A 26,832-nucleotide genomic window follows, 5' to 3' on the forward strand; every position below is an offset into this window, starting at 1 on the left:
GGTCTATTGATGGTTGCAGCTTAATGCAATAATAACTCAGCTGATGCAGCAGATTTGATGGCAGTGGATTGCACAAGGGTGCAACTGTACAGACTGTATGAGTTTGACTCCGTGTGTGTGTGTGTGTGTGTGTGTGTGTGTGTGTGTGTGTGTGTGTGTGTGTGTGTGTGTGTGTGTGTGTGTGTGTGTGTGTGTGTGTGTGTGTATTTTGGGGGTTGATTGTCTAACATCAGTCATAATAACCCTTCATTTACTTCTAAAATACAGGAAGAACCTGACGCCGGTTCATTACTGATCGCCATCCCTAAGGGTTCCATGAGTGACTGGAGAAGGTCAAGGGTTAAAGTTCAGAGTTCATAGTTGAGTGTCTGTTTCCACGTTAAGACTGTGTGGAGGTCAGCTGTGCTGCTCGCTGAGGACTGAGGTAAAGGACACAGGCCTACGTTTCCCAAGTGCCTTAGCTGCAACACCATAGAGTCTAGTCACTACAAATCCCAGGTGCCTTTGCAGTAGCATAGCTTTATAGCGTCCAGAGTGTGGCTGGCTGGGCAGCCCAGCCTCCCGTTCCTCATAAGGCATGTTAACCAAGATACATCAGCTAGTCATAGTGCATTTCAGTGTGGCTGTAGTTTAGTTCTGTACATCATCTGGACCATGACTCTCCAGTGTAGATTCAACCTTTAAAACAACTCTCTGAAGTAAAGTCAGAAGGTTCTATAGATCAGAGTCTGCTGTAGGCTACAGGGTCAGTCTCTTCTCTGGCAGTGGGTTAGTCTGCTAGTAGGGAGAGAACCACAAACAAAGTGGGCAAAGGAAACCGCTGTCTGCTATTTATCTGTTTGTCCTTCTCTTTCGTTCTCTCCAGCAGATAGTGGATCTAGTAGTGGGTTTGGGGGCAGGTTTGCTTTATAAAGCCACACGGTTCATATCTTCCCCTCTCCCTCTTTCTCTCCCTCTCTCCTCACACCACCGTCTCATTGCCCTTGCCAGGTTTTATCCAGCTGTCCCCCGGTGCCCGCTTGCCCCTCCCTGCCCGGCCGTCCCTCCACAGCCGGGCAGAGCAGCGTTTCCAGGTGTGGAGGGTTTTGGCCGACCAGATCCACATGCCCGACGTGATGCCCACCAGCAGAGACATAAAGATCCTCAGCATCTCTGCTGCCACGTATGAGTCCATGGCACTGGCCCTGAAGTCCCCCCAGTGGGACAGCTGGTAGAGATAGCAGCCTATCACGGTGGACGCAGGTACCATGTACAGCACAGAGAACACCCCGATCTTCACCATCAGACGCTCCAGCTTGTCCGTCTTGGCCCCGTCCTTCTGCAGGTTGGAGCGGATCTTAAACAGGGCCACCAGGCCGGCGCAGATGAACAGTGTCCCGATGAGGAGGTAGGTGGCGAGCGGGGCGACCACGAAGCCCGTCAGGGCCTCTTGCTGTAGGTTACCCACGTAGCACAGCCCCGTGAGGTCATCAGCATCTACTAGTCGCATGATGAGGATGACGATGGTCTTGACGGCGGGGATGGCCCAGGCTGCTATGTGGAAGTAGGAGCTGTGCATCTCGATGGCCTCGTGACCCCACTTTAACCCTGCAGCCAGGAACCAGGTCAGAGTCAGAATCACCCACCTGGGAGGAGGCAGAGAGAGAGAGACGGGTTACAGAGCTGGAAGTCCACTGTTCTAACGGTTTCATTCAAATCTATTGCTTAGAGTGTAATACTTTTGGCCAGTGTGTGTGTGTGTGTGTGTGTGTGTGTGTGTGTGTGTGTGTGTGTGTGTGTGTGTGTGTGTGTGTGTGTGTGTGTGTGTGTGTGTGTGTGTGTGTGTGTGTGTGTGTGTGTGTGTGTGTGCCCACCACAGTGAGGTGGCCATGCCAAAGAAGTAGAGCAAGAGGAAGACGATGGCACAGCCGGTACTCTTTAACCCCTCCTGTACCAGAACAGGAACTGCTGCCTCCTCCAGATCACAGGATACACGCTCCCGACCCAGAGTCAGGCGCACCTACAGGGAGACAGACAGACACAGGGGTCATCCAGGAGACCAGGGGTCATCCAGGAGACCAGGGGTCATCCAGGAGACCAGGGGTCATCCGGAGACCAGGGGTCATCCAGGAGACCAGGGGTCATCCAGGAGACCAGGGGTCATCCAGGAGACCAGGGGTCATCCGGAGACCAGGGGTCATCCAGGAGACCAGGGGTCATCCGGAGACCAGGGGTCATCCAGGAGACATCCAGGAGACATTGGGTCCTCCAGGAGACCAGGACATACTCTAGCATGTTGCACCCTCGACAACCACTGTGATTATTATTATTTGACCCTGCTGGTCATCTATGAACATTTGAACATCTTAGCCAAGTTCTGTTATAATCTCCAACCCGGCACAGCCAGAAGAGGACTGGCCACCTCTCAGAGCCTGGTTCCTCTCTAGGTTTCTTCCTAGGTTCCTGCCTTTCTAGGGAGTTTTTCCTAGCCACCGTGCTTCTACACCTGCATTGCTTGCTGTTTGGGGTTTTAGGCTGGGTTTCTGTAGGGCACTTTGTGACATCGGCTGATGTAAAAAGGGCTTTATAAATACATTTGATTGATTATCTTCATTCCTCATCTCTACTGGTAGCTGAAAGGACTGGGCAGTTTTACAACAAACTGCTTCCACCTCTCATATTAGTGATCATGGAGGAGGCTAGTTTAAATTATTGAGAAACAGCCAAGGGCTTTTAAACTGATTTTAATCATGTCAGTCAGGGGTCGGCAACCCTGTTCCTGGAGTCCTTCAGGTACTGCTGGATTTTGTTCAAACTAGGCACCACATCGGACCAACAGAACTAACTGATCAGTTCAGTGGTTGCCTAAATTCAGCACACCTGCAACACTCCAGGAGCAGTGTTGCCTACCCCCTCTAAGTCCTATGTCCTCACCAGGTAGGCCACGCTGTAGAGGTTGGAGCACATGGAGAGGAAGATGATGGGTCTCTCGGGGTAGGAGAAGCGTGTTGAGTCCAGGAGGAAGGTGAGGACGGTCAGGGTGGTAGAGAGGAAACACAACACTGCCCATACTGCCATCCACACGTCTGTAAACACCTTGGCCCCGCGCCGGTACAGCCCCGCGTCATACCCACACTGCAGTGCACAGCTGTGGCTCCGCCTCACCCAGGCATACTGGTCTGGCCCGGCCCCCAGGGCCTGGCACTCCTCCTCCTGGGGGGGCAGGGGTCGGACGGGGTGGAAAGGGGCGTCCTCGTCCCCCGGACCCTCCATACACATGTGGTTGTGGTCGTTCTGAGGGGGGAACAGGCTGCAGTTGAGCAGCTCTGGCCAGACGAAGCCAAACTCTATTAGGACTGGCAGACACTTCCTCTTGACAGACAGACACATGCTGCCACACGGCCCGATGGGGATGGGAACCTTGTCTGTACACATGGGCACGTACACCGCACACAGGAAGAACTGGAGAGAGAGACAGAGAGGCATATGTATATATGTACACTTAATGAATTTCTAAAATGTTATGATGATTCTGTGTGCATTGCTCTGTCTGCTTTCCCTGTGTTACATCATGGTCCTTAGTCTGCTTCCTATTCTACTTTCAGACTACAACTGGAAATGAAAGGAACTGTGTTTTGGGTTTAGTCGGGAAAACCAGGCAACAAGCACAAAAGTTTGTGGTGAAACCTTTAGTGAATTTTAAAATCATTATTAAAGCCACTACAACAAAAACAGTTCATTTAATAGTCATACAGATAATGTGATGGAGAGATTTATTTTTATATAACTAAGCAAGTCAGTTAAGAACAAAATTCTGATTTATAATGACGGCCTACCGAAAGGCAAAATGCCTCCTGCGGGGACATGAAGGTCTGGGGTACTTTAACTGAGGGGGACAAACGTCTGAGGTACTTTAACCGAGGGGGACAAACGTCCGGGGTACTTTAACCGAGGGGGACGAACGTCTGGGGTACTTTAACCGAGGGGGACAAACGTCTGGGGTACTTTAACCGAGGGGGACAAACGTCTGGGGTACTTTAACCGAGAGGGACAAACGTCTGGGCTACTTTAACCGAGGGGGACAAACGTCTGGGGTACTTTAACCGAGGGGGACAAACGTCTGGTGTACTTTAACCGAGGGTGACAAACGTCTGAGGTACTTTAACCGAGGGGGACAAACTCTACTTTCACTCTCCGGTCAGCATAGTTCAGTAAAGATAACTGTCTAGCCATAAACACACCATCTATACAAGTTCATGTATAGGGGCTAAGTGTGTGTGTGTGGGGGGGGGCTACCGTGTGGCGTGGGAAGCGCAGGGCAGCACTGTGAGACTGTGAGAGATGATATCAGTGATGTTTCTCTCTGTTGGAGCTGTGATACTGTTCTCTAGCTGGACTGGAGAAGGCTTGTTTTCCTCCCCCAGGTAACCCGAGTGCTGTTCACAGCCCTGTGTGTGTGTGTGTGTGTGTGTGTGTGTGTGTGTGTGTGTGTGTGTGTGTGTGTGTGTGTGTGTGTGTGTGTGTGTGTGTGTGTGTGTGTGTGTGTGTGTGTGTGTGTAAGAAAGAGCCTAATCTGTTGGGTGGTGACTTCTCACGGCCGTCAGTCCAGACCTCTCACACTGAACCACAAGAGACAGACAACCACACCACAACACAACCTACACAACCCCATCATCACTCCGATAACCTATAGCATCCAGACAACCACAAACTACACAACCCCATCATCACTCCAATAACCTATAGCATCCAGACAACCACAAACTACACAACCCCATCATCACTCCAATAACCTATAGCATCCAGACAACCACAACCTACACAACCTACACAACCCCATCATCACTCCAATAACCTATAGCATCCAGACAACCACAACCTACACAACCCCATCATCACTCCAATAACCTATAGCATCCAGACTACTACAACTCCACAATAATACCACAAAAGCCCTTAAATACATTAGAATTGGAGTAATGGACTGAATGTATGTTAATATATGTCCATGGTCAAGGTCAGGGACGCTCTTAGAGAAAGAGGAGGCAGTGGGTTGTTGTGTCTACAGACTATGGAGTGGTAAACCACAGGAAATGATCAACTGGATCCATTCATGCCATTGCCATCGAACCACACAAATAACTACTCATTGGGCATTTCAGTCAGGACAATAAAAACCTTTTGAGAAGGACAAAATGGGATGGATTTAATTTCCAGCTTCATGGCGGTTCAGGCAGACAAGTGGCCTTACAAAGAGTAGTACTGAGGGCAGTATTGTTGTTACTCTATAGAGCTTGCCTGGCCCTCTCCTCTCCTCGGATATATATTATATCACTGCCCCGTGCTGCTGAACCAAGACTGGATGGTCTCCCTGTGACTCTGTCATGTGCTCTCTGTCTCCCTCTCTCCACTGCCTGCTCCAACGCACAGCCCAGCCTGAGAACCAACATGTGCTCTCTGTCTCCCTCTCTCCACTGCCTGCTCCAACGCACAGCCCAGCCTGAGAACCAACATGTGCTCTCTGTCTCCCTCTCTCCACTGCCTGCTCCAACGCACAGCCCAGCCTGAGAACCAACATGTGCTCTCTGTCTCCCTCTCTCCACTGCCTGCTCCAACGCACAGCCCAGCCTGAGAACCAACATGTCTTTAGTCGGCTGGAGCAGCTAGAGAGAGATGCTTTATTTAACTTTTGTATATTATCTACTTCACTTGCTTTGGCAATGTTAACATATGTTTGGTTCCCATGCCAATAAATCCCCTTGAATTGAGAGAGTGTGTGTGTGTCTGGGGAGGGGGTCTTGTATTACTATCCTTGTGGGTACCAGAAATCCCTCAAAGCCCCCACAAGGATAGTAAAATAAGGAAAATTCTCCCTTGTGGGGACAGTTCTCATGACAAAGGTTATTTTAGGCTTAGGGCTAGGTTTGGGGTTACAATTAGGGGTTAGGAGTTAGGAGTTAGGGGTTAGGAGTTAGGATGGCAGGTAACCTGGCGGTTAAGAGTATTAGGCCAGTAACTGAAGTGTTGCTGATTTGAATCCCCGAGCTGACTAGGGTGAAACAATCTGTTGATGTGCCCTTGAGCAAGGCACTTAACCCTAACTGTAAGTCGCTCTGGATGAGAGTGTTTGCTAAATGACTGAAATGTAAAATAAGGTTTGTTAGGTTTAGGGATAGTTGTGTGTGTGTGTGTGTGTGTGTGTGTGTGTGTGTGTGTGTGTGTGTGTACCTTCAGTTGGCTGGAGCAGCCATACTGTATGAGTGGTGTGAAGGTGGTGAGTTGGAGCTCCGCGTCTGACTGCAGGACGTTGCCCACCAGGTTGGGCATCTTGGTGACGTTGTAGCCCAGGTCCTGGCACATGGCGATGCGTATCGGGTCGCACGTCATCTCCTCTGTCTCTTCGCCGAACGCACGCACCAGACCAAGGTGTCCTGGAACGCACAGCAGCGCGAGAGAGAGCGCTACCGCCGCAAGAGCGTCCACAGCCCGACTCATTGTCACGAGGAGGAAAAGTTCCAAAGTTATCAATTGATCGGGTTCCGGGCGTTGCCTGGTAGGGTATTCCACCGGGTACTGGGGAAACTTTAGTCCACTTCAGAGTGCGCGGTCGCCAATATGAAATCCTCCACTGGAAGCACAGTTGGTAACCTACTCCAACCCGTTAAGCGAAGTTGGCAACAACTTATCCAAAAGCAATAATAAAATGAACTGTTATATCCTGATTTTCCTTGCACTCAAACTCCTGCCTCGCTTTGCAGTATCTGTTTCGATAGTTCCTTCTGTGGTTTTTCACGCACGAGACCTCGGAGACATCCTGGAGCCCTGTCCGTTCTAGTTCCCCGGTATAGTAGCTCCGTTAGGTCTTGCGCTGTGGTAAGAGGCTGCTTGTCTGTCTCTGTGGGTTCTGCCCGCGCGCCTCCGCCCCACTCTGTAAAGAGCGAATTCTCCAGCTCTCTCGCCAGGGACAGCCAACCAGCGGCCAGGAGAGATCTCAGAAGCCAATCAGCAGGCGGAAGAGCGCTCAGAAGGGCGGGGTTTCAGGTGAGGAAAGTTGCCTGTGGCCCTCTTCTCATGAGCGGACTCCACAGCATTTATTCCGGCTGTGGGTCATATTTTTACTGGCCATATTTTTAGAAATACAAGGCAGTCTCGCCCCTGAAACACGATAGTTTTATTTGTATTTTTAAATCACAAATGGTCTTTAAAACATGCTGCATCTCCACCACAGGCGCACATCCCAATCAGACGAATCTTCAGCTAAAGTGTTTATGACATTAAAATGGATGTAATGTACAGTAATACTGATGTAATGTACAGTAATACTGCTGCATTGGATACCTCTAGGCTATTGGACATCCAGACTAAAGGCTGTGTTTGTCCATCCCGCTCAAGACGGGCATAGAGAAAAGTTGTTGTCTTTTCTGTTTGTTCTGGAATGCCTAGTCTCTCTATCGTTGTGTGTGTTTACTTCTGTGTGATGACGCCCCGGGGACGCCCCGGATGCTGGTTGAAATGTCGACGGGTTATGCCCTACCATCCTAAACACAGGGGTGGGGAGCGGTAGCTTATTGAAGAGCTGCATGTCTTCTACTGGTCATTTATTCATATATCCAACCAAGAGAGAAAGCAAATAGAATACAAGAACAACATGATTCAGCGCGCTGCTTTTGTCTGTGCGCCCAAATCCAAGGCCATTTGGTTTTCCGTAAAGCGATTCCGTCCAGGGTTATTTAACGTGACAATTGACTGGTTGCAATAAAAACGACCTCCACGCGCTGCCATACATGATGGATCGCTCCCCTGCCCGCCAGTGCGCTCGTGGTCAACTCATGAGTAATTAGCGTGAGGGTGAAACAATGGCGTGAGCGCCCAGGAGCTGATGGTTATCAGGGTGGTGGAGATGGAGGGTGCTGTGTGTGTGTGTGTGTGTGTGTGTGTGTTAATGTGTGTGTCTGAATGGTGGCTGGTGGGAAAAGCTGAGGTGATTGTGCAGAAGGGAGATAATGTCTACACACACACACACATCTTTTTTTATAAACTGTCAATTGGAGTCATACAACTGCATTTCTCAAAGCCAACAGTAGAGTCAACCACGACTATTAACAATAATAATAATACAAATAATAATAATAAGCCATCTGATGCATTTATTGTTCCCAATTGACAAAACATAAACGTTTAAAACACAATACCCATATTTACCTAACATTACACAGACTCTATTACTATGGGACTGTTGTATTGACCAGAACACAAACACATGTTGTATAAGGGGTTATTTTTCTATCCAGTACACCCTGCAGACAGAAGGAGTGACACTAGTGTGTATCGGTCACCCGATAGCATCTCATGGATCATTGCCCAATCCCTTAGTCCTTGAAGTAGGGTATTAATAGGGAAGTGAACTCCTTGGAATGGCAAGTGTGTGTGTGTGTGTGTGTGTGTGTGTGTGTGTGTGTGTGTGTGTGTGTGTGTGTGTGTGTGTGTGTGTGTGTGTGTGTGTGTGTGTGTGTGTGTGTGTGTGTGTGTGTGTGTCCATCCCGTCCATCCCTCTACCCTCACCCGTCCATCCCTCTACCCTCACCCGTCCATCCCTCTACCCTCACCCGTCCACCCCTCTACCCTCACCCGTCCACCCCTCTACCCTCACCCATCCATCCCTCTACCCTCACCCATCCATCCCTCTACCCTCACCCGTCCATCCCTCTACCCTCACCCGTCCATCCCTCTACCCTCACCCATCCATCCCTCTACCCTCACCCATCCATCCCTCTACCCTCACCCATCCATCCCTCTACCCTCTCCCATCCATCCCTCTACCCTCACCCGTCCCTCTCTCTATCATGTTCTCTTTCCCACACTCCTCTCCCTCGCTCTCCACCAGCTTACAGTTTCTCATGGCAGAATGCTACATACACACACAGCCTGTGTGTACTCTGTGATAGCTGGTAGAGGTATGGTGGAGACCTACAGTACAGCCTGTGTGTGCTCTGTGATAGCTGGTAGAGGTATGGTGGAGACCTACAGTACAGCCTGTGTGTACTCTGTGATAGCTGGTAGAGGTATGGTGGAGACCTACAGTACAGCCTGTGTGTGCTCTGTGATAGCTGGTAGAGGTATGGTGGAGACCTACAGTACAGCCTGTGTGTGCTCTGTGATAGCTGGTAGAGGTATGGTGGAGACCTACAGTACAGCCTGTGTGTACTCTGTGATAGCTGGTAGAGGTATGGTGGAGACCTACAGTACAGCCTGTATGTACTCTGTGATAGCTGGTAGAGGTATGGTGGAGACCTACAGTACAGCCTGTATGTACTCTGTGATAGCTGGTAGAGGTATGGTGGAGACCTACAGTACAGCCTGTGTGTGCTCTGTGATAGCTGGTAGAGGTATGGTGGAGACCTACAGTACAGCCTGTATGTACTCTGTGATAGCTGGTAGAGGTATGGTGGAGACCTACAGTACAGCCTGTATGTACTCTGTGATAGCTGGTAGAGGTATGGTGGAGACCTACAGTACAGCCTGTATGTACTCTGTGATAGCTGGTAGAGGTATGGTGGAGACCTACAGTACAGCCTGTGTGTACTCTGTGAAAGCTGGTAGAGGTATGGTGGAGACCTACAGTACAGCCTGTATGTACTCTGTGTTGGCTGGTAGAGGTATGGTGGAGACCTACAGTACAGCCTGTATGTACTCTGTGACAGCTGGTAGAGGTATGGTGGAGACCTACAGTACAGCCTGTATGTACTCTGTGATAGCTGGTAGAGGTATGGTGGAGACCTACAGTACAGCCTGTGTGTGCTCTGTGATAGCTGGTAGAGGTATGGTGGAGACCTACAGTACAGCCTGTATGTACTCTGTGATAGCTGGTAGAGGTATGGTGGAGACCTACAGTACAGCCTGTATGTACTCTGTGATAGCTGGTAGAGGTATGGTGGAGACCTACAGTACAGCCTGTATGTACTCTGTGACAGCTGTATAAGTATGGTGGAGACCTACAGTACAGCCTGTATGTACTCTGTGACAGCTGTATAAGTATGGTGGAGACCTACAGTACAGCCTGTGTGTACTCTGTGACAGCTGTATAAGTATGGTGGAGACCTACAGTACAGCCTGTATGTACTCTGTGACAGCTGTATAAGTATGGTAAAAGCACAAGTCTATCCACCCCCAGTGGCCTGGATAGGAAAGGAAGGAGGACTTCAGAGGCCTATTCTCTCCTCATCACAAGGCCTAGAGTTTTTCCTCATCAGGGTATGCGCTAAAGAAAAACTCCTGGCCCTACACATCACCTCATTACAGAAATACATACAGCGTATTGTAATACATTGTGCATCTAAGGTCAATGTAAAGTCAATACCTTTTTTATTCATGGATTTTCCTACCAGATACAGTGGCCCTTGTCTACCATGTTACGGCTCGGAATATAGGCCTATAAGTGGAGAGGGAAAGAAGGAAGTTAGTGAGAGGTCACAATCAAATGCATTCCTTCCTAGAAAGGAACTCTACTCCGACCAATAGGGAAAGTGATGAGATGAGGTTTTCTCTCTTCCTGTCTCCAATGCAAACCATTCCAGGATGAAACACTGACACTGTACAATTTATGACAGATTGTCTTTCAGATTGATCAAATCCTGACAATAGTCTACTTACATTGAGTCATGAATTTAGGCGTATCACACACTGTTTTACACATTATTTAAACTTTTTTCTCCAGTGTCAAAGCAGTTTTTGTCTGAGCAAAGTGGGCACTGGCTCCCATTTCTTGTTGGTTTATTTATTTTGTTTGTTTTATTTTGTAAATCCTCCATAGCATATCAGTGTTGTCGGGTCGGAATGCCTCACAGCAGAAGTCTGACAGGACTAGGGAGTCTGGTTCTCCCGATGATTGTGACAATGAGCAGAGCGGTGATGGATGGCCGGTGTCTGCGGCAGTAAATCCGGCCTCGTTGGAGTGTCAACCCCTCTCCAACCTGCGGCGTGAGGCTCTCAGTGGCACGAAAGATTCCTCTGCAGCAAGGAATTCCTTCTCAGAAATCCGAGCAGGTGATATTTTAGCAGTAACTGAACGATAGGGTAATATAGTCAGACTAGGATCTGATGTTTATAGGTTACAGGCCTGTCGGCCTAGGCTACCCTTCCTATTATCATTGGTCAATGACATGTTGTATCTACTCAGTCTAAGCTACTGTAGGCAATTTATTTAGCCCAATCATTACTGGCAAATAAAACAAATTTACAAAATCACATCAGATGAACAATAGCCTAAAGAGATATAGTCAATATATTATTTAATTTAGAGTTTATTAGTTCTCTCTGTGACCCCCACCCCATTTTCAGCTCTCTCACTCACTCTCTCTCTCTCTGTCAAACACACACACACACACACAAACACACACACACACACACACACACACACACACACACACACACACACACACACACACACACACACACACACACACACACACACACACACACACACACACACACACACACACACACACACACACACACACACACACACACACACACACACACACACACTAAGAGAGAGCAGAGGAGAACGAGAGAGAGCTCTCCTCCTGTTGACCTTCTGAAATGACAGCTGGATCTTTTCTTCTGACTGTAGTGTTTTTAATGTGTTGTAACTAAGTAACCCCATAATATGTGTCTCTGCAGGCCTGTTCACATGGTGATTTATCCTCAGTGTGTGTGTGCCTCAATGCATGCCTTTGTGTATGGTATTTCTAGTGTGTCCCCGGCAGAGTATGTGAGTGGAACCAGGAGCGGAGCGAGGAGCGGAGTGTACCCAATTTGACTGGAGCGTGGAGCGAGATTCCCAAAAGCTGGAGCGTCGGCCTTCTCCCCCGCTCCAATTTCACTCCCGTAGTGCTCCTGTAGCTCTCACTTTACGAGCTCAGGGCGCGCCCGTCCCATCATGCATTGGTGGTCTACTTGTGTGCTGCTATAGCCCCTTCCTTTAGCTACTGTCATGGAGTTCACTAAATATTTTAATAAAGACACTGATAAACCACACAGTTGCTAAATCAAGGTGACTTACAAAGATGAGGACCAAGAGCAAGAGAGGGAGTGTGGTGATGTAATGTCCACAACTAAATAATCATTGTGGAATCTGAAAAGACACATCTCATGAAAGCATGGTAGTGTACTCTGGCCAAACTGCTGTTTCTAAAAATCTATTCAAAGGCACTGAACCTAATAAGGCATTTTTTTGTCCAATTTCTATTTCATTCTAATTAAGTCACAGCCTATATGAGCACTTTATAGACTATCATGATTTAAAACAAGGAAATGTTGTTTAAATGCTGAGGGCTTTATGTCCCTATCAGCCTAGTGTGTCACACTCGCTAATGCTTCACAATGTATTTCTTTGTACGCTATAGCCTTGAAATAATTGAAATAATATAGCCTGAATAATTCATTTCTGTTCCTTCTTAGTCTCCCTGTCTGGCTCCTGACCTATTTAGAGTGTTTATATGCTGTTTAATATGACATGTAGCCTTTTTGAAGTCATGTTTATTATAATACTTTTCATTCAAATCATATGGTTTGGTTTCAATACTTCAAAACCAAGTAATGGGTACAGGTAGTCAAAAAAATTGAATGGTGTTGGTTAAATTCGGATGTTAATCAATGGAGCTAATTTGAAGAGGCAGTTTTTTTCTTCTTCCTGTGAGCAAGGAACGGGTTTTTAGCGGTTGGAAAGGAAGTGGAGCACCGGAACGGTGTGTCCAATGAGCAATGAGCAGGATTTCCTACCGTTCAACTTTGCTCACATTCTCTGGTCTGCTTATGTATTTGTATGAGAAATATATCTGTGGGAGAAAGGCAGCGTTACAGTATGTAATGTTTGCTCCCACGGTGTGTGTATGTGTTGTCTGTTTGTGCATTTCTGTATAATAATTGTCTGGATGACTGTCATCCTCTGTAGGTCTACTGGATATGTGTAAGTTGTACTGGAATGTCTGTCGTGTATTCCAGTGATGTGTGTGTAATGTGGGGGTGTGTGTGTAATGTGGGGGTGTGTGTGTAATGTGGGAGTGTGTGTGTAATGTGGGGGTGTGTGTGTAATGTGGGTGTGTGTGTGTAATGTGGGTGTGTGTGTGTAATGTGGGAGTGTGTGTGTAATGTGGGAGTGTGTGTGTAATGTGGGGGTGTGTGTGTAATGTGGGAGTGTGTGTGTAATGTGGGGGTGTGTGTGTAATGTGGGAGTGTGTGTGTAATGTGGGTGTGTGTGTGTAATGTGGGTGTGTGTGTGTAATGTGGGTGTGTGTGTGTAATGTGGGAGTGTGTGTGTAATGTGGGAGTGTGTGTGTAATGTGGGAGTGTGTGTGTAATGTGGGGGTGTATGTGTAATGTGGGGGTGTGGGGGTGTGTGTGTAATGTGGGAGTGTGTGTGTAATGTGGGAGTGTGTGTGTATTGTGGGAGTGTGTGTGTAATGTGGGGGTGTGTGTGTGTAATGTGGGTGTGTGTGTGTAATGTGGGGGAGTGTGTGTGTGTGTGTAATGTGGGAGTGTGTGTGTAATGTGGGTGTGTGTGTGTAATGTGGGTGTGTGTGTGTAATGTGGGTGTGTGTGTAATGTGGGAGTGTGTGTAATGTGGGTGAGTGTGTGTAATGTGGGTGAGTGTGTGTATAATGTGGGAGTGTGTGTGTAATGTGGGAGTTGTGTGTAATGTGGGGGTGTGTGTGTAATGTGGGTGTGTGTGTGTGTAATATGGGTGTGTGTGTGTAATATGGGGGAGTGTGTGTAATGTGGGGGAGTGTGTGTAAGCATTCTAGAATTCTAGGAGTGTACAATCACTGTAAACCTACTGTATGTAGCTGTGTGTGTTGTAATATTTATCTGTATCTATACCGGTTGTCTCCAATGTTGTGAGTTTCTCTGCTGTTTCTCTGAGAGTTTTATTATTAGTTGGTTATTATTAGTGTTCCTCACTGGTTTCCTTGGCACCTGCCTCTTCCCTGTCTCGCTCCTCCTGCTTCCTAAAATAGCCGGCATCTCCAGAGGGAGAGGGAACTGTCTCAGCCGTGGGAACACAGCACAGCACCGGTGGCAGCTAACGTTTAGCCATCCTCAGAGCTCACGATCAGCTAGCCTTATAGCTAACACTCAGCTAGCCACAGAGCTAACAGTCAGCTAGCCACAAATCTAACAATCAGCTAGCCTTAGAGCTAACACTCAGCTAGCCACAGAGCTAACAGTCAGCTAGCCACAAATCTAACAATCAGCTAGCCTTAGAGCTAACACTCAGCTAGCCACAGAGCTAACAGTCAGCTAGCCACAAATCTAACAATCAGCTAGCCTTAGATCTAACACTCAGCTAGCCTCACAGCTAACAATCAGCTAGCCTTAGATCTAACACTCAGCTAGCCACAGAGCTAACAATCAGCTAGCACATAGTTAACTAGTTACGATGCTAATGCTCTGCTCAGCTAGCCATAGATGCTGTTACAGGGCAAATCCTCAGTAAGACACAAAGCTATCTCTTAGTGTGTGTGTGTGTGTGTGTGTGTGTGTGTGTGTGTGTGTGTGTGTGTGTGTGTGTGTGTGTGTGTGTGTGTGTGTGTGTGTGTGTGTGTGTGTGTGTGTGTGTGTGTGTGTGTGTGTGTGTGTGTGTGTGTGTGTGTGTGTGTGTGTGTCAAGGGTTTAGCTACAGTAGCGGTAGGGGTTATTAGGCAGGTATCCAGTCCAGCCACGGTGCCAGAGTCCCGAACCAAGATCCAGCTCCTGAGTGCTGCTGAGAGCAGTGCTGGCATCTGGGCCTGGTGTCCTCTTCCCCTTATCACTGATAGGGCTACTGATACTACAGAGAGAGGGAGAGAGGGAGACAGAGAAAAAATACAACCTATATTTATGTTTATTTATTTTCCCTTTTGTACCTTAACCATTTGCACACTGTATATATACATAATATGACATTTGTAATGTCTTTATTATTTTGGAACTTCTATGAGTGTAATGTTTACTGTTCATTTTTATTTTTTATTTCACTTTGTATATTATCTACTTCACTTGCTTTGGCAATGTTAACATATGTTTCCCATTAACACCCTTTGAAATGAAAATTGAATTGAGAGAGAGAGTGGGAGAGAGCAATAGAAGGAGCAGGGAGGGGAGGGGAGGAGAGAGGGAGTGGGGAGGGGAGAGGGGAGGGGAGAGGGAGCAGGGAGGGGAGTGGAGGAGAGAGGGAACAGGGAGGGGAGGGGAGGGGAGGAGGGATGGGAGGAGAGGGAGCAGGGAGGGGAGGGGAGGGGAGGGGGGGAGGAGAGAGGGAGCAGGGAGGGGAGTGGAGGAGAGAGGGAGCAGGGAGGGGAGGGGAGAGGGAGCAGGGAGGGGAGTGGAGGAGAGAGGGAGCAGGGAGGGGAGGGGAGGGGAGGGGGGGAGAGGGAGTAGGGAGGGGAGGGGAGGGGAGGAGAAAGTGATGATGATGAGTGCAGAATATTTTGGCTCTAATGCAATAAATTGCAAATAAATAAAAACAACACTTAGTCCACATGGTCTGAGCTGTAGTGGAGCAGGTTCTACCATCCACATCAACTGGGCTGTAGTGGAGCAGGTTCTACCATCCACATCAACTGAGCTGTAGTGGAGCAGGTTCTACCATCCACACTGACAGGGCTGTAGTGGAGCAGGTTCTACCATCCACATCAACTGGGCTGTAGTGGAGCAGGTTCTACCATCCACATTGACAGGGCTGTAGTGGAGCAGGTTCTACCATCCACATTGACAGGGCTGTAGTGGAGCAGGTTCTACCATCCACATCAACTGGGCTGTAGTGGAGCAGGTTCTACCATCCACATCAACTGAGCTGTAGTGGAGCAGGTTCTACCATCCACACTGACAGGGCTGTAGTGGAGCAGGTTCTACCATCCACATCAACTGAGCTGTAGTGGAGCAGGTTCTACCATCCACACTGACAGGGCTGTAGTGGAGCAGGTTCTACCATCCACATCAACAGGGCTGTAGTGGAGCAGGTTCTACCATCCACATCAACTGGGCTGTAGTGGAGCAGGTTCTACCATCCACATCAACTGGGCTGTAATGGAGCAGGTTCTACCATCCACATTGACAGGGCTGTAGTGGAGCAGGTTCTACCATCCACATTGACGGGCTGTATTGGAGCAGGTTCTACCATCCACATTGACGGGCTGTAGTGGAGCAGGTTCTACCATCCACATTGACGGGCTGTAGTGGAGCAGGTTCTACCATCCACATCAACTGGGCTGTAGTGGAGCAGGTTCTACCATCCACATTGACAGGGCTGTAGTGGAGCAGGTTCTACCATCCACATTGACGGGCTGTAGTGGAGCAGGTTCTACCATCCACATTGACAGGGCTGTAGTGGAGCAGGTTCTACCATCCACATTGACGGGCTGTAGTGGATCAGGTTCTACCATCCACATCAACTGGGCTGTAGTGGAGCAGGTTCTACCATCCACATCAACAGGGCTGTAGTGGAGCAGGTTCTACCATCCACATCAACAGGGCTGTAGTGGAGCAGGTTCTACCATCCACATGGACGGGCTGTAATGGAGCAGGTTCTACCATCCACATCAACTGGGCTGTAGTGGAGCGGGTCGAGACCTTCATGTTCCTCGGTGTCCAAATCACTAGGGACTTAAAATGGTCCATATGCACCATCACAGTTGTGTAGAAGACAGCGCCTCATCCCCCTCAGGAGGTCGAAAAGTTTTAGCATGGGTCCTCAAATCCTCCAACAGTTCTCCAGCTGCATCATTATGGGAATCTTGACTGGCTGCATCCCTGCTTGGTATGGCAACTGCACCGCCCTCGATCGCATGGCGCTACAGAGGGATGTGCGGACAGCTCAGTAAATCAGGACCTCTATATCAGGCGGTGTGAAAGGAAGACCTGGATTTTTTTTTAAAGGACTCAAACAGCCCGAGACATAGAATGTTCGCTCTGCTGCAGCATGGCAAGTGCTGCCATAGTAACAAGTCTGACACCAACAGGCTCCTGAACAGCTTCTAGCCCAAAGCCATGACTGTTAAATAGCTAACAAAATGGCTACACGGACTATCTGCATTAACCCTTTCATTTCATTTAAGAACATTTCATTTAAGACACCAATGCAATGACACTCCAACACACACTCCAACACTCCAACACTCCAACACACACACACACACACACACACACACACACACACACACACACACACACACACACACACACACACACACACACACACACACACACACACACACACACACACACACACACACACACACATATACTTAATTTGCTCACACGCACATTACACGTGCACACATTCATACTGACTCTACACACACGTACACTCACATACAATCATCATATGCGTTGCTTCTACTCTGTTTATCATATATCCTAATGCCCTGTCACCTGACTCTATACACATATCTACCTCTGTCACTCCAGTATCCCTGCACATTGTAAATGTGGTATTGGCCAGAGGATGTGAGCTGAGTTGAGCGGTTGGAAATCCCACTCATTACTCATTGAGAAGTACCAACTCCTTTCCAAATGCTCTGCAAAAAAACACTCCTCGCTCACCTTCATTAAAATCACAATTTAACCAACACCCGTCAATTTTTGTGACTGCTTGGACCTACCAATTGGTTTTGAAGTATTGAAATCAAACCATATGATTTGAATGAAAGTATTATATAAACATGAAAAGGAGAATGTAAGAAGCGCCCATCATTTAAAATAGGCTACATGTCATATTAAACAGCATATAAACACTCTAAATAGGTCAGGAGCCAGACAGAAGGAACAGAAATTAATTATTTAAGCTATATTATTTCAAATATTTCAAGGCAATAGCGTACAAAGAAATACATTGTGAAGCATTAGCGAGTGTGACACACTAGGCTGGTAGGGAGTCAGGGACATTAATCACTCAGCATTTAAACCACATTTTGTTGAATTAAATCAATATAGCCTACAAGTTGCGCATACACAGTTGAAGTCAGAAGTTTACATACACTTAGGTTGGAGTCATTAAAACTTGTTTTTCAACCACTCCACAAATGTCTTGTTAACAAACTATAGTTTTGGCAAGTCCGACAGGACATCTACTTTGTGCATGACACAAGTCATTTCTCCAACAATTGTTTACAGACAGATTATTTCACTTATAATTCACTGTATCACATTTCCAGTGGGTCAGAATTTTACATACACTAAGTTGACTGTGCCTTTAAACAGCTTGGAAAAGTCCAGAAAATGATGTCATGGCTTTAGAAGCTTCTGATAGGCTAATTGACATAATTTGAGTCAATTGGAGGTGTACCTGTGGATGTATTTCAAGGTCTACCTTCAAACTCAGTGCCTCTTGGCTTGACATCATGGGAAAATCTAAAGAAATCAGCCAAGACCTCAGAAAAAAATGGTAGACTTCACAAGTCTGGTTCATCCTTGGGGGCAATTTCCAAACAACTGAAGGTACCACGTTCATCTGTACAAACAATAGTACGCAAGTATAAACACCATGGGACCACGCAGCCGTCATAACGCCCAGGAAGGAGACGCGTTCCTAGAGATGAACGTATTTTGGTGCGAAAAGTGCAAATCAATCCCAGAACAACAGCAAAGGACCTTGTGAAGATGCTGCAGGAAACAGGTACAAAGGTATCTATATGCACAGTAAAACGAGTCCTATATCGACATGGTCTGATGAAACAAAAATAGAACTGTTTGGTCATAATGACCATCGTTATGTTTGGAGGAAAAATGGGTAGGCTTGCAAGCCGAAGAGGGTGGCGGGGGTGGCAGCATCATGTTGTGGGGGTGCTTTGCTGCAGGAGGGACTGGAAAGTTAAAGCTAGGTTGCAAATGTGTCTTTCAAATGGACAATGACCCCAAGCATACTTCCATACTTCCCTTGTGGCAAAATGGCTTTAGGACAACAAACTCAAGGTATTGGAGTGGCCAATTGGAGTGGCCATCACAAAGCCCTGACCTCAATACCATAGAAAATGTGTGGGTAGAACTGAAAAAGCGTGTGAGAGCAAGGAGGCCTACAAACCTGACTCAGTTACACCAGCCCTGTCAGGAGGAATGGGCTAAAATTCACCCAACTTATTGTGGGAAGCTTGTGGAAGGCTACCCAAAACGTTTGACCCAAGTTAAACAATTTAAAGGCAATGCTACCAAATATTAATTGAGTGTATGTAATCTTCTGACCCACTGGGAATGTGATGAAAGAAAAAAAAGCTGAAATAAATCATTCTCTATACTATTATTCTGACATTTCACATTCTTAAAATAAAGTGGTGATCCTAACTGACGTACAGGGAATCTTTACTAGGATTACATGTCAGAAATTGTGAAAAACTGAGTTTAAATGTATTTGGCTGAGGTGTATGTCAACTTTTGACTTCAACTGTAGGCTGTGACTTACTTAGAATTAAATACAAATTAAATGAAAAATGCCTTATTAGGCCAGGGCCTTTGAATTTTAATATAATATCATCTCTGTGCTGGCAGAGCCACTTGGGATGCTGATCTTTTGGCCACACTTGGACAGGGATGCAGAGTTGATTTTTTTTTTTAAATAGGTAGGCCTAAAGGTTTTTAGGCAAAATAACCCAATCAAAACGGAAAGCTCCGTGAAAGTTGGAATATGCCAGGCCTTGTAACGTGTGTGCTGGGAGTCAGGAAGCAAGTTCAGGGAGTGAATCATTTAATAAATGAACGAAACATGAAACATAATAGAAAACAAGAAACACAAACAACACACAGACATGAAACAGAAACAATGACGCCTGGGGAAGAAACCAAAAGGGAGTGACTTATAAAGGGCAGGTAATCAGGGAGGTGATGGAGTCCAGGTGAGCGTCATTATACGCAGATGCGCGGTAACGTTGGTGACAGGTGTGCGTCATAACGAGCAGCCTGGTGACCTAGAGGTCAGAGAGGGAGTGACGGGCCTATTGGGCCAAAATCAATTATGGCCTATTGGATAGATAATACACCAACAACGAAGGAAACTTTAAAAAGAACAGATTTTAATTTGATAAATTAACTGAACACATTCAGTTATCTACCCACCTCATTCCTTTCTTTTGCATCTGCACGTAGTCAGTACACCATCATGCTTTCGTGAGATGTGTCTTTTCAGATTCCACAATGATTCTTTAGTTGTGGACATTACATCACCACACTCCCTCTCTTGCTATTGGTCCTCATCTTTGTAAGTCACCTTGATTTAGCAACTGTGTGGTTTATCAGTGTCTTTATTAAAATATTTAGTGAACTCCATGACAGTAGCTAAAGGAAGGGGCTATAGCAGCACACAAGTAGACCACCAATGCATGATGGGACGGGCGCGCCCTGAGCTCGTAAAGTGAGAGCTACAGGAGCACTACGGGAGTGAAATTGGAGCGGGGGAGAAGGCCGACGCTCTGCTCCTCGCTCTGATCTAACTCCGCTCCACTCACATACTTTGGTATTGGGACTGAGCCTATATAGCTTACTTACTTTCTCGTGTTCTTCTTATTTCTATTTATTGTGTGTTTTTGTTCTACCTTTAGTTTATAGTACTACTGATATTTATTACTGCATTGTTGAGTTTTGAGCTGGCAAGAAAGGCATTTCATTGCACTTGTGCACGTGACAATAAAACTTGAAACCTCAGGCATTATATGCTTTAAAAAAGAAAAACGTTCTATATTGAAATCTCCCTAGATGATTTTGTGGCTGTGTGGGACTGGTGCATGAAGGCTACAGGGCACTCCAGTGGGATTCTGCTGTCTCTGCAGTGTAGACAGTTAACCAGCCAACTTGCAATTGTAGTGTGTTGAGGTGAGGGTGTGTGGCTGTGTGGCTGTGTGTGTTTCCCTCTCAGGACAATGGAGCAGGAAAACGATGCTGTGGAGCTCAGGGATGTTGTTAATATTGGAATGTCTTTCAGAACACAGAAGCCATTTCTGACTTTAACTACCCTGAACAGAGAAAATATTCTGCTCAGTTGCACTGTATTTTTCATTTCAGTGGTAATGACAGAGAAATACTACTTTCTTTCTTGAGTGAATTTGTGAGAGAGAGAGAGAGAGAGAGAATGTCTGGCTGAAGCATGATGGGACACAGGAGACTGGTTGAATTCTAGGAAAGCCTCAAGAAGGCGCAGATGTGTGTCTGTGTGAGAGAGGAGCCATAAACACTGGCTGCTGAATGCAACCCCCTTCCTGTGTTTGTCATTCCCTGAGCTGGACTGGGAATCCCACAGTCAAATTTTTTGTTATCCTGCCATCCATACAACAGGACTAGATGCACCACTGGGATCCCAGGAATAACTACCAAACACAAACGCACGCACGCAGGTGCGTCAGGTAATAGCAAAAAAAAGAAATGTCCTCTCACTGTCAACTACGTTTATTTTCAGTAAACTTAACATGTATAAATATTTGTATGAACATAAGATTCATCAACTGAGATATAAACTGAACAAGTTCCACAGACATGTGACTAACAGAAATAGAATAATGTGTCCCGGAACTAAGGTGGGATCAAAATCAAAGTAACAGTCAGTATCTGATGTTGCTACTAGCTGCATTTAGTACTACAGTGTATCTCCTCCTCATGGACGGCACCAGATTTGCCAGTTCTTGCTGCCAGTTCTTGCTGTGAGATGTTCCACTAAGGCACCTGCAAGTTCCCGGACATTTCTGGGGGGAATGGCCCTAGCCCTCACCCTCCGATCCAACAGGTCCTAGACGTGCTCAATGGGATTGAGATCCGGGCTCTTCGCTGGCCATGGCAGAACACTGACATTCCTGCCTTGCAGGAAATCACGCACAGAACGAGCAGTATGGCTAGTGGCATTGTCATGCTGGAGGGTCATATCAGGATGAGCCTGCAGAAAGGGTACCACATGAGGGAGGATGATGTCTTCCCTGTAACGCACAGTGTTGAGATTGCCTGCAATGACAACAAGCTCAGTCCGATGATGCTGTGCTCATTCCTTCGCGGATAAACGCGAAACTGACCATCACCCCTGGTGAGACAAAACCGCGACTCGTCAATGAAGAGTACTTTTTGCCAGTCCTGTCTGGTCCAGCGACGGTGGGTTTGTGCCCATAGGCGATGTTGTTGCCGGTGATGTCTGGTGAGGACCTGCCTTACAACAGGCCCACAAGCCCTCAGTCCAGCCTCTCTCAGCCTATTGCGGACAGTCTGAGCACTGATGGAGGGATTGTGCGTTCCTGGTGTAACTCGGGCAGTTGTTGTTGCCATTCTGTACCTGTCCCGCAGGTGTGATGTTCAGATGTACCGATCCTGTGCAGGTGTTGTTACACGTGGTCTGCCCTTGCAAGGACGATCAGCTGTCCATCCTGTCTCCCTGTAGCGCTGTCTTAGGCATCTCACAGTACGGACATTTCAATTTATTGCCCTGGCCACATCTGCAGTCCTCATGCCTCCTTGCAGCATGCCTAAGTCACATTCACGCAGATGAGCAGGGACCATGGGCATCTTTTTTTGGTGTTTTTCAGAGTCAGTAGAAAGGCCTCTTTAGTGTCCTAAGTTTTCATAACTGTGACCTTAATTGCCTACCGTTTGTAAGCTGTTAGTGTCTTAACGACCGTTCCACAGGTGCATGTTCATTAATTGTTTATGGTTCATTGAACAAGCATGGGAAACAGTGTTTAAATCCTTTACAATGAAGATCTGTGAAGTTATTTACATTTTTACGAATTATCTCTGAAAGACAGGGTCCTGAAAAAGGGAAGTTTATTTTTTTGTGTGTGTTGATATTGTGCAGCATTAACAGAATGAGGGTGAGTAGCAGCTGTTTGGGACTAAAACAACATTCTGTGATCCCATATCACTTATTACACACACACACACACACACACACACACACACACACACACACACACACACACACACACACACACACACACACACACACACACACACACACACACACACACACACACACACACACACACACACACAGAGACAGAGACAGAGAGAGAGATTGTTTTCTTTAGATATGCAGGTCTGTTATGATACTGTGTACAGTAGGGCTGGTGAGAGATATACTGTTATGATACTGTTTACAGTAGGGCTGGTGAGAGAGATACTGTTTACAGTAGGGCTGGTGAGAGAGAGAGAGAGAGAGAGAGAGAGAGAGAGAGAGAGAGAGAGAGAGAGAGAGAGAGAGAGAGAGAGAGAGAGAGAGAGAGAGAGAGAGAGAGAGAGAGAGAGAGAGAGAGAGAGAGAGAGAGAGAGAGAGAGAGAGAGAGAGAGAGAGAGAGAGAGAGAGAGATACTGTTTACAGTAGGGCTGGTGAGAGAAGGATACTGTTATGAAACTGTTTACAGTAGGGCTGGTGAGAGAGATACTGTTATGATACTGTTTACAGTAGAGCTGGTGAGAGAGATACTGTTTACAGTAGGGCTGGTGAGAGAGATACTGTTATGATACTGTTTACAGTAGAGCTGGTGAGAGAGATACTGTTTACAGTAGGGCTGGTGAGAGAGATACTGTTATCTTCTTATGGCTGCAATCCCGTTAACGGGATGATATGACAACAGCCAGTGAAAGTGCAGGGCGCCAAAACAGAAATCTCATAATTAACATTCCTCAAACATACATGTATCTTATACCATTTTAAAGGTAATCTTGTTGTTAATCCCACCAAAGTCTCCGATTTCAAATAGGCTTTACAGCGAAAGCACCACACACGATTATGTTAGGTCACCGCAAAATCACAGAAAAACACAGCTATTTTTCCAGCCAAAGACAGGAGTCACAAAAAGCAGAAATAGAGATAAAATGAATCACTTACCTTTGATGATCTTCATCAGATGACACTCATAGGACTTCATGTTACACAATACATATATGTTTTGTTCGATTAAGTTCATATTTATATCCAAAAACCTCGGTTTACATTGGCGCCATGTTCAGAAATGCCTCCAAAATATCCGGAGAAATTGCAGAGAGCCACGTCAAATAACACAAATACTCATCATAAACTTTTAAAGATACATGTTTTACATAGAATTAAAGTTACACTTGTTCTTAATGCAACCACTGTGTCAGATTTCAAAAATCTTTACGGCAAAAGCCGTTGTATATTGAATATTGTATTCAATAATCTGAGAACAGCGTTCAGCCACAAAAGGAAGCCATACAGTTACCCGCCAAATTGTGCAGTCAACAAAACTCATAAAACATTATAAATCTTCAGTTACCTTTGCTGATCTTCGTCGGAATGCACTCCCAGGACTCCCACTTCCACAATAAATGTTCGTTATATTCGGTAATGTCCATCATTTATGTCCAAGTAGCTACTTTTGTTAGCGCGTTTAGTACACAAATCCAAACGCTCGTGCAGGTCCAGCCGAACGTCGGACAAAAAGTTATATTACAGGTCGAATAAACTTGTCAAACTAAGTATAGAATCAATCTTTAGGATGTTGTTATCATAAATATTCAATAACGTTCCAACTGGAGAATTCCTTTGTGTCTATAGAAGTAATGGAACGCAAGTCGATATCATGTGGAATGCGCGTGACCAGGACCTGGCTCTCTGGCAGACTACTGACTCATTCCCCTCTCATTAAGCCCCACATCAAAGTAGAAGCTTCATTCAATGTACTACAGACTGTTGACATCTAGTGGAAGCCGTAGGAAGTGCAAACAGATCCATTTCCTACTGTGTTTTCAATAGGCGATGAGTTGAAAATCGACCAACCTCAGATTTCTCACTTCCTGGTTGGATTTCTTCTCAGGTTTTTGCCTGCCATATGAGTTCTGTTATACTCATAGACATCATTCAAACAGTTCTAGAAACTTCAGAGTGTTTTCTATCTATAATAATATGCATATATTAGCAACTATGACTGAGGAGCAGGCCGTTTACTCTGGGCACCTCTGTGCACCTTTCATCCAAGCTACTCAATACTGCCCCTGCAGCCATAAGAAGTTATGATACTGTTTACAGTAGGACTGGTGAGAGAGAGATACTGTTTACAGTAGGGCTGGTGAGAGATAGCGATACTGTTTACAGTAGAGCTAGTGAGAGGTACTGTTATGATACTGTTTACAGTAGGGCTGGTGAGAGAGAGATAATGTTATGATACTGTTTACAGTAGGGCTGGTGAGAGAGAGATACTGTTTACAGTAGGACTGGTGAGAGAGAGATATACTGTTATGATACTGTTTACAGTAGGGCTGGTGAGAGAGAGGTGCTGTTATGATACTGTTTACAGTAGGGCTGGTGAGAGAGAGATACTGTTTACAGTAGGACTGGTGAGAGAGAGATACTGTTTACAGTAGGACTGGTGAGAGAGAGATACTGTTTACAGTAGGACTGGTGAGAGATGAGAGCATGTGTGTGTGTGTGTGTGTGTGTGTGTGTGTGTGTGTGTGTGTGTGTGTGTGTGTGTGTGTGTGTGTGTGTGTGTGTATGAGTGTGTGTATGAGTGTGTGTGTTTGTGTGTGTGTGTGTGTGTGTGTGTGTGTGTGTGTGTGTGTGTGTGTGTGTGTGTGTGTGTGTGTGTGTGTGTGTGTGTGTGTGTGTGTGTGTGTGTGTGTGTGTGTGTGTGCGCGTTTGTGTGTGTATGAGTGCGTGTGTATGAGCGTGTGTGTCTGTCAGCGAGTGTGTATGTGTGTACATTTCCTGCCTTTGTGTGAAACCCATACCACACTGTCACTAGTTTAATCACTGACACACACACAAACAAATGGCAAATGCCAAAGACAAACTGCTTTTACAGTAGACAGCCTTGATACAATAACATGTGTGTGTGTTTGTGTGTTGCATAAGTGTGATTGTTTGCTCTCCATCTCTCTAGGACTCTCTTTCTTGGATGATCACGCACTCACTTACTCATGTGTGAACTGTCCTCTGGTAGACCCTGTATTTGACGTTGAGGGAATACATTTGATCTGCAGCTGGGAATCCTATTCTCTCTGTGTCTCTACTATACAATCTCACTGCTTCTCTCTCTCTCTCTCTCTCTCTCTCTCTCTCTCTCTCTCTCTCTCTCTCTCTCTCTCCCCTCTCCCTCTCCCCCTCCCTCTCCCTCTCCCTCTCCCTCTCCCTCATCCCCCATCCGCTCATATCTCAGGAAAGACTTCTCTTAGGCCTGCTTCTTTCTCTCTCCCTCTCCCCCTCCCTCCCCCTCTCCCTCTCCCTCTCCCCCATCCGCTCATATCTCAGGAAAGACTTCTCTTAGTTCTGCTTCTTTCTCTCTCCCCCTCTCCCTCTCCCCAATCCTCTCCCTCTCCCTCTCCCCCATCCGCTCATATCTCAGGAAAGACTTCTCTTAGTTCTGCTTCTTTCTCTCTTTTCTGTAGAGTCTCCAGCTTGTTTTCTCTTTCTACTGTTGTTCTTTCAGAATGCACTGTGAACTCTGACCCCAGTGAGGTCATGGCCGGCCCAAAGGACGCCATCCTTTTCTCCCGGCTGTCTGCTCGGTCACATGGATTTATCTCTTTCCATTTCCTCTATTTTTCCTTTTCATAAATAAAACACATTGGTTCTGCTGTCTGTGTTTCAGGACAGTTTTCATTGGTTCTGCTGTCTGTGTTTCAGGACAGTTTTCATTGGTTCAGCTGTCTGTGTTTCAGTACAGTTTTCATTGGTTCAGCTGTCTGTGTTTCAGGACAGTTTTCATTGGTTCAGCTGTCTGTGTTTCAGGACAGTTTTCATTGGTTCTGCTGTCTGTGTTTCAGGACAGTTTTCATTGGTTCTGCTGTCTGTGTTTCAGGACAGTTTTCATTGGTTCAGCTGTCTGTGTTTCAGGACAGTTTTCATTGGTTCTGCTGTCTGTGTTTCAGGACAGTTTTCATTGGTTCAGCTGTCTG

General features: G+C 46.5%; 1 protein-coding gene across 1 annotated transcript; it reads right to left on the minus strand.

Annotated features, from left to right (window-relative positions):
- Window positions 1–150: 150 nt before the first annotated feature.
- Window positions 151–6,871, minus strand: LOC139549528 (frizzled-4-like). The gene is made up of 4 exons (XM_071360114.1): window positions 6,208–6,871; window positions 2,914–3,441; window positions 1,854–1,999; window positions 151–1,625 (listed from the first exon to the last, which is right to left on the minus strand). Exons 1-4 carry the CDS (start codon window positions 6,472–6,474, stop codon window positions 962–964), a joined length of 1,605 nt encoding a protein of 534 aa, XP_071216215.1. The 5' UTR covers window positions 6,475–6,871; the 3' UTR covers window positions 151–961.
- Between the last annotated feature and the right edge of the window lie 19,961 nt (window positions 6,872–26,832).

This window comes from Salvelinus alpinus, chromosome 22 (assembly GCF_045679555.1).
Source record: "Salvelinus alpinus chromosome 22, SLU_Salpinus.1, whole genome shotgun sequence".
Classification (NCBI taxonomy): domain Eukaryota; kingdom Metazoa; phylum Chordata; class Actinopteri; order Salmoniformes; family Salmonidae; genus Salvelinus; species Salvelinus alpinus.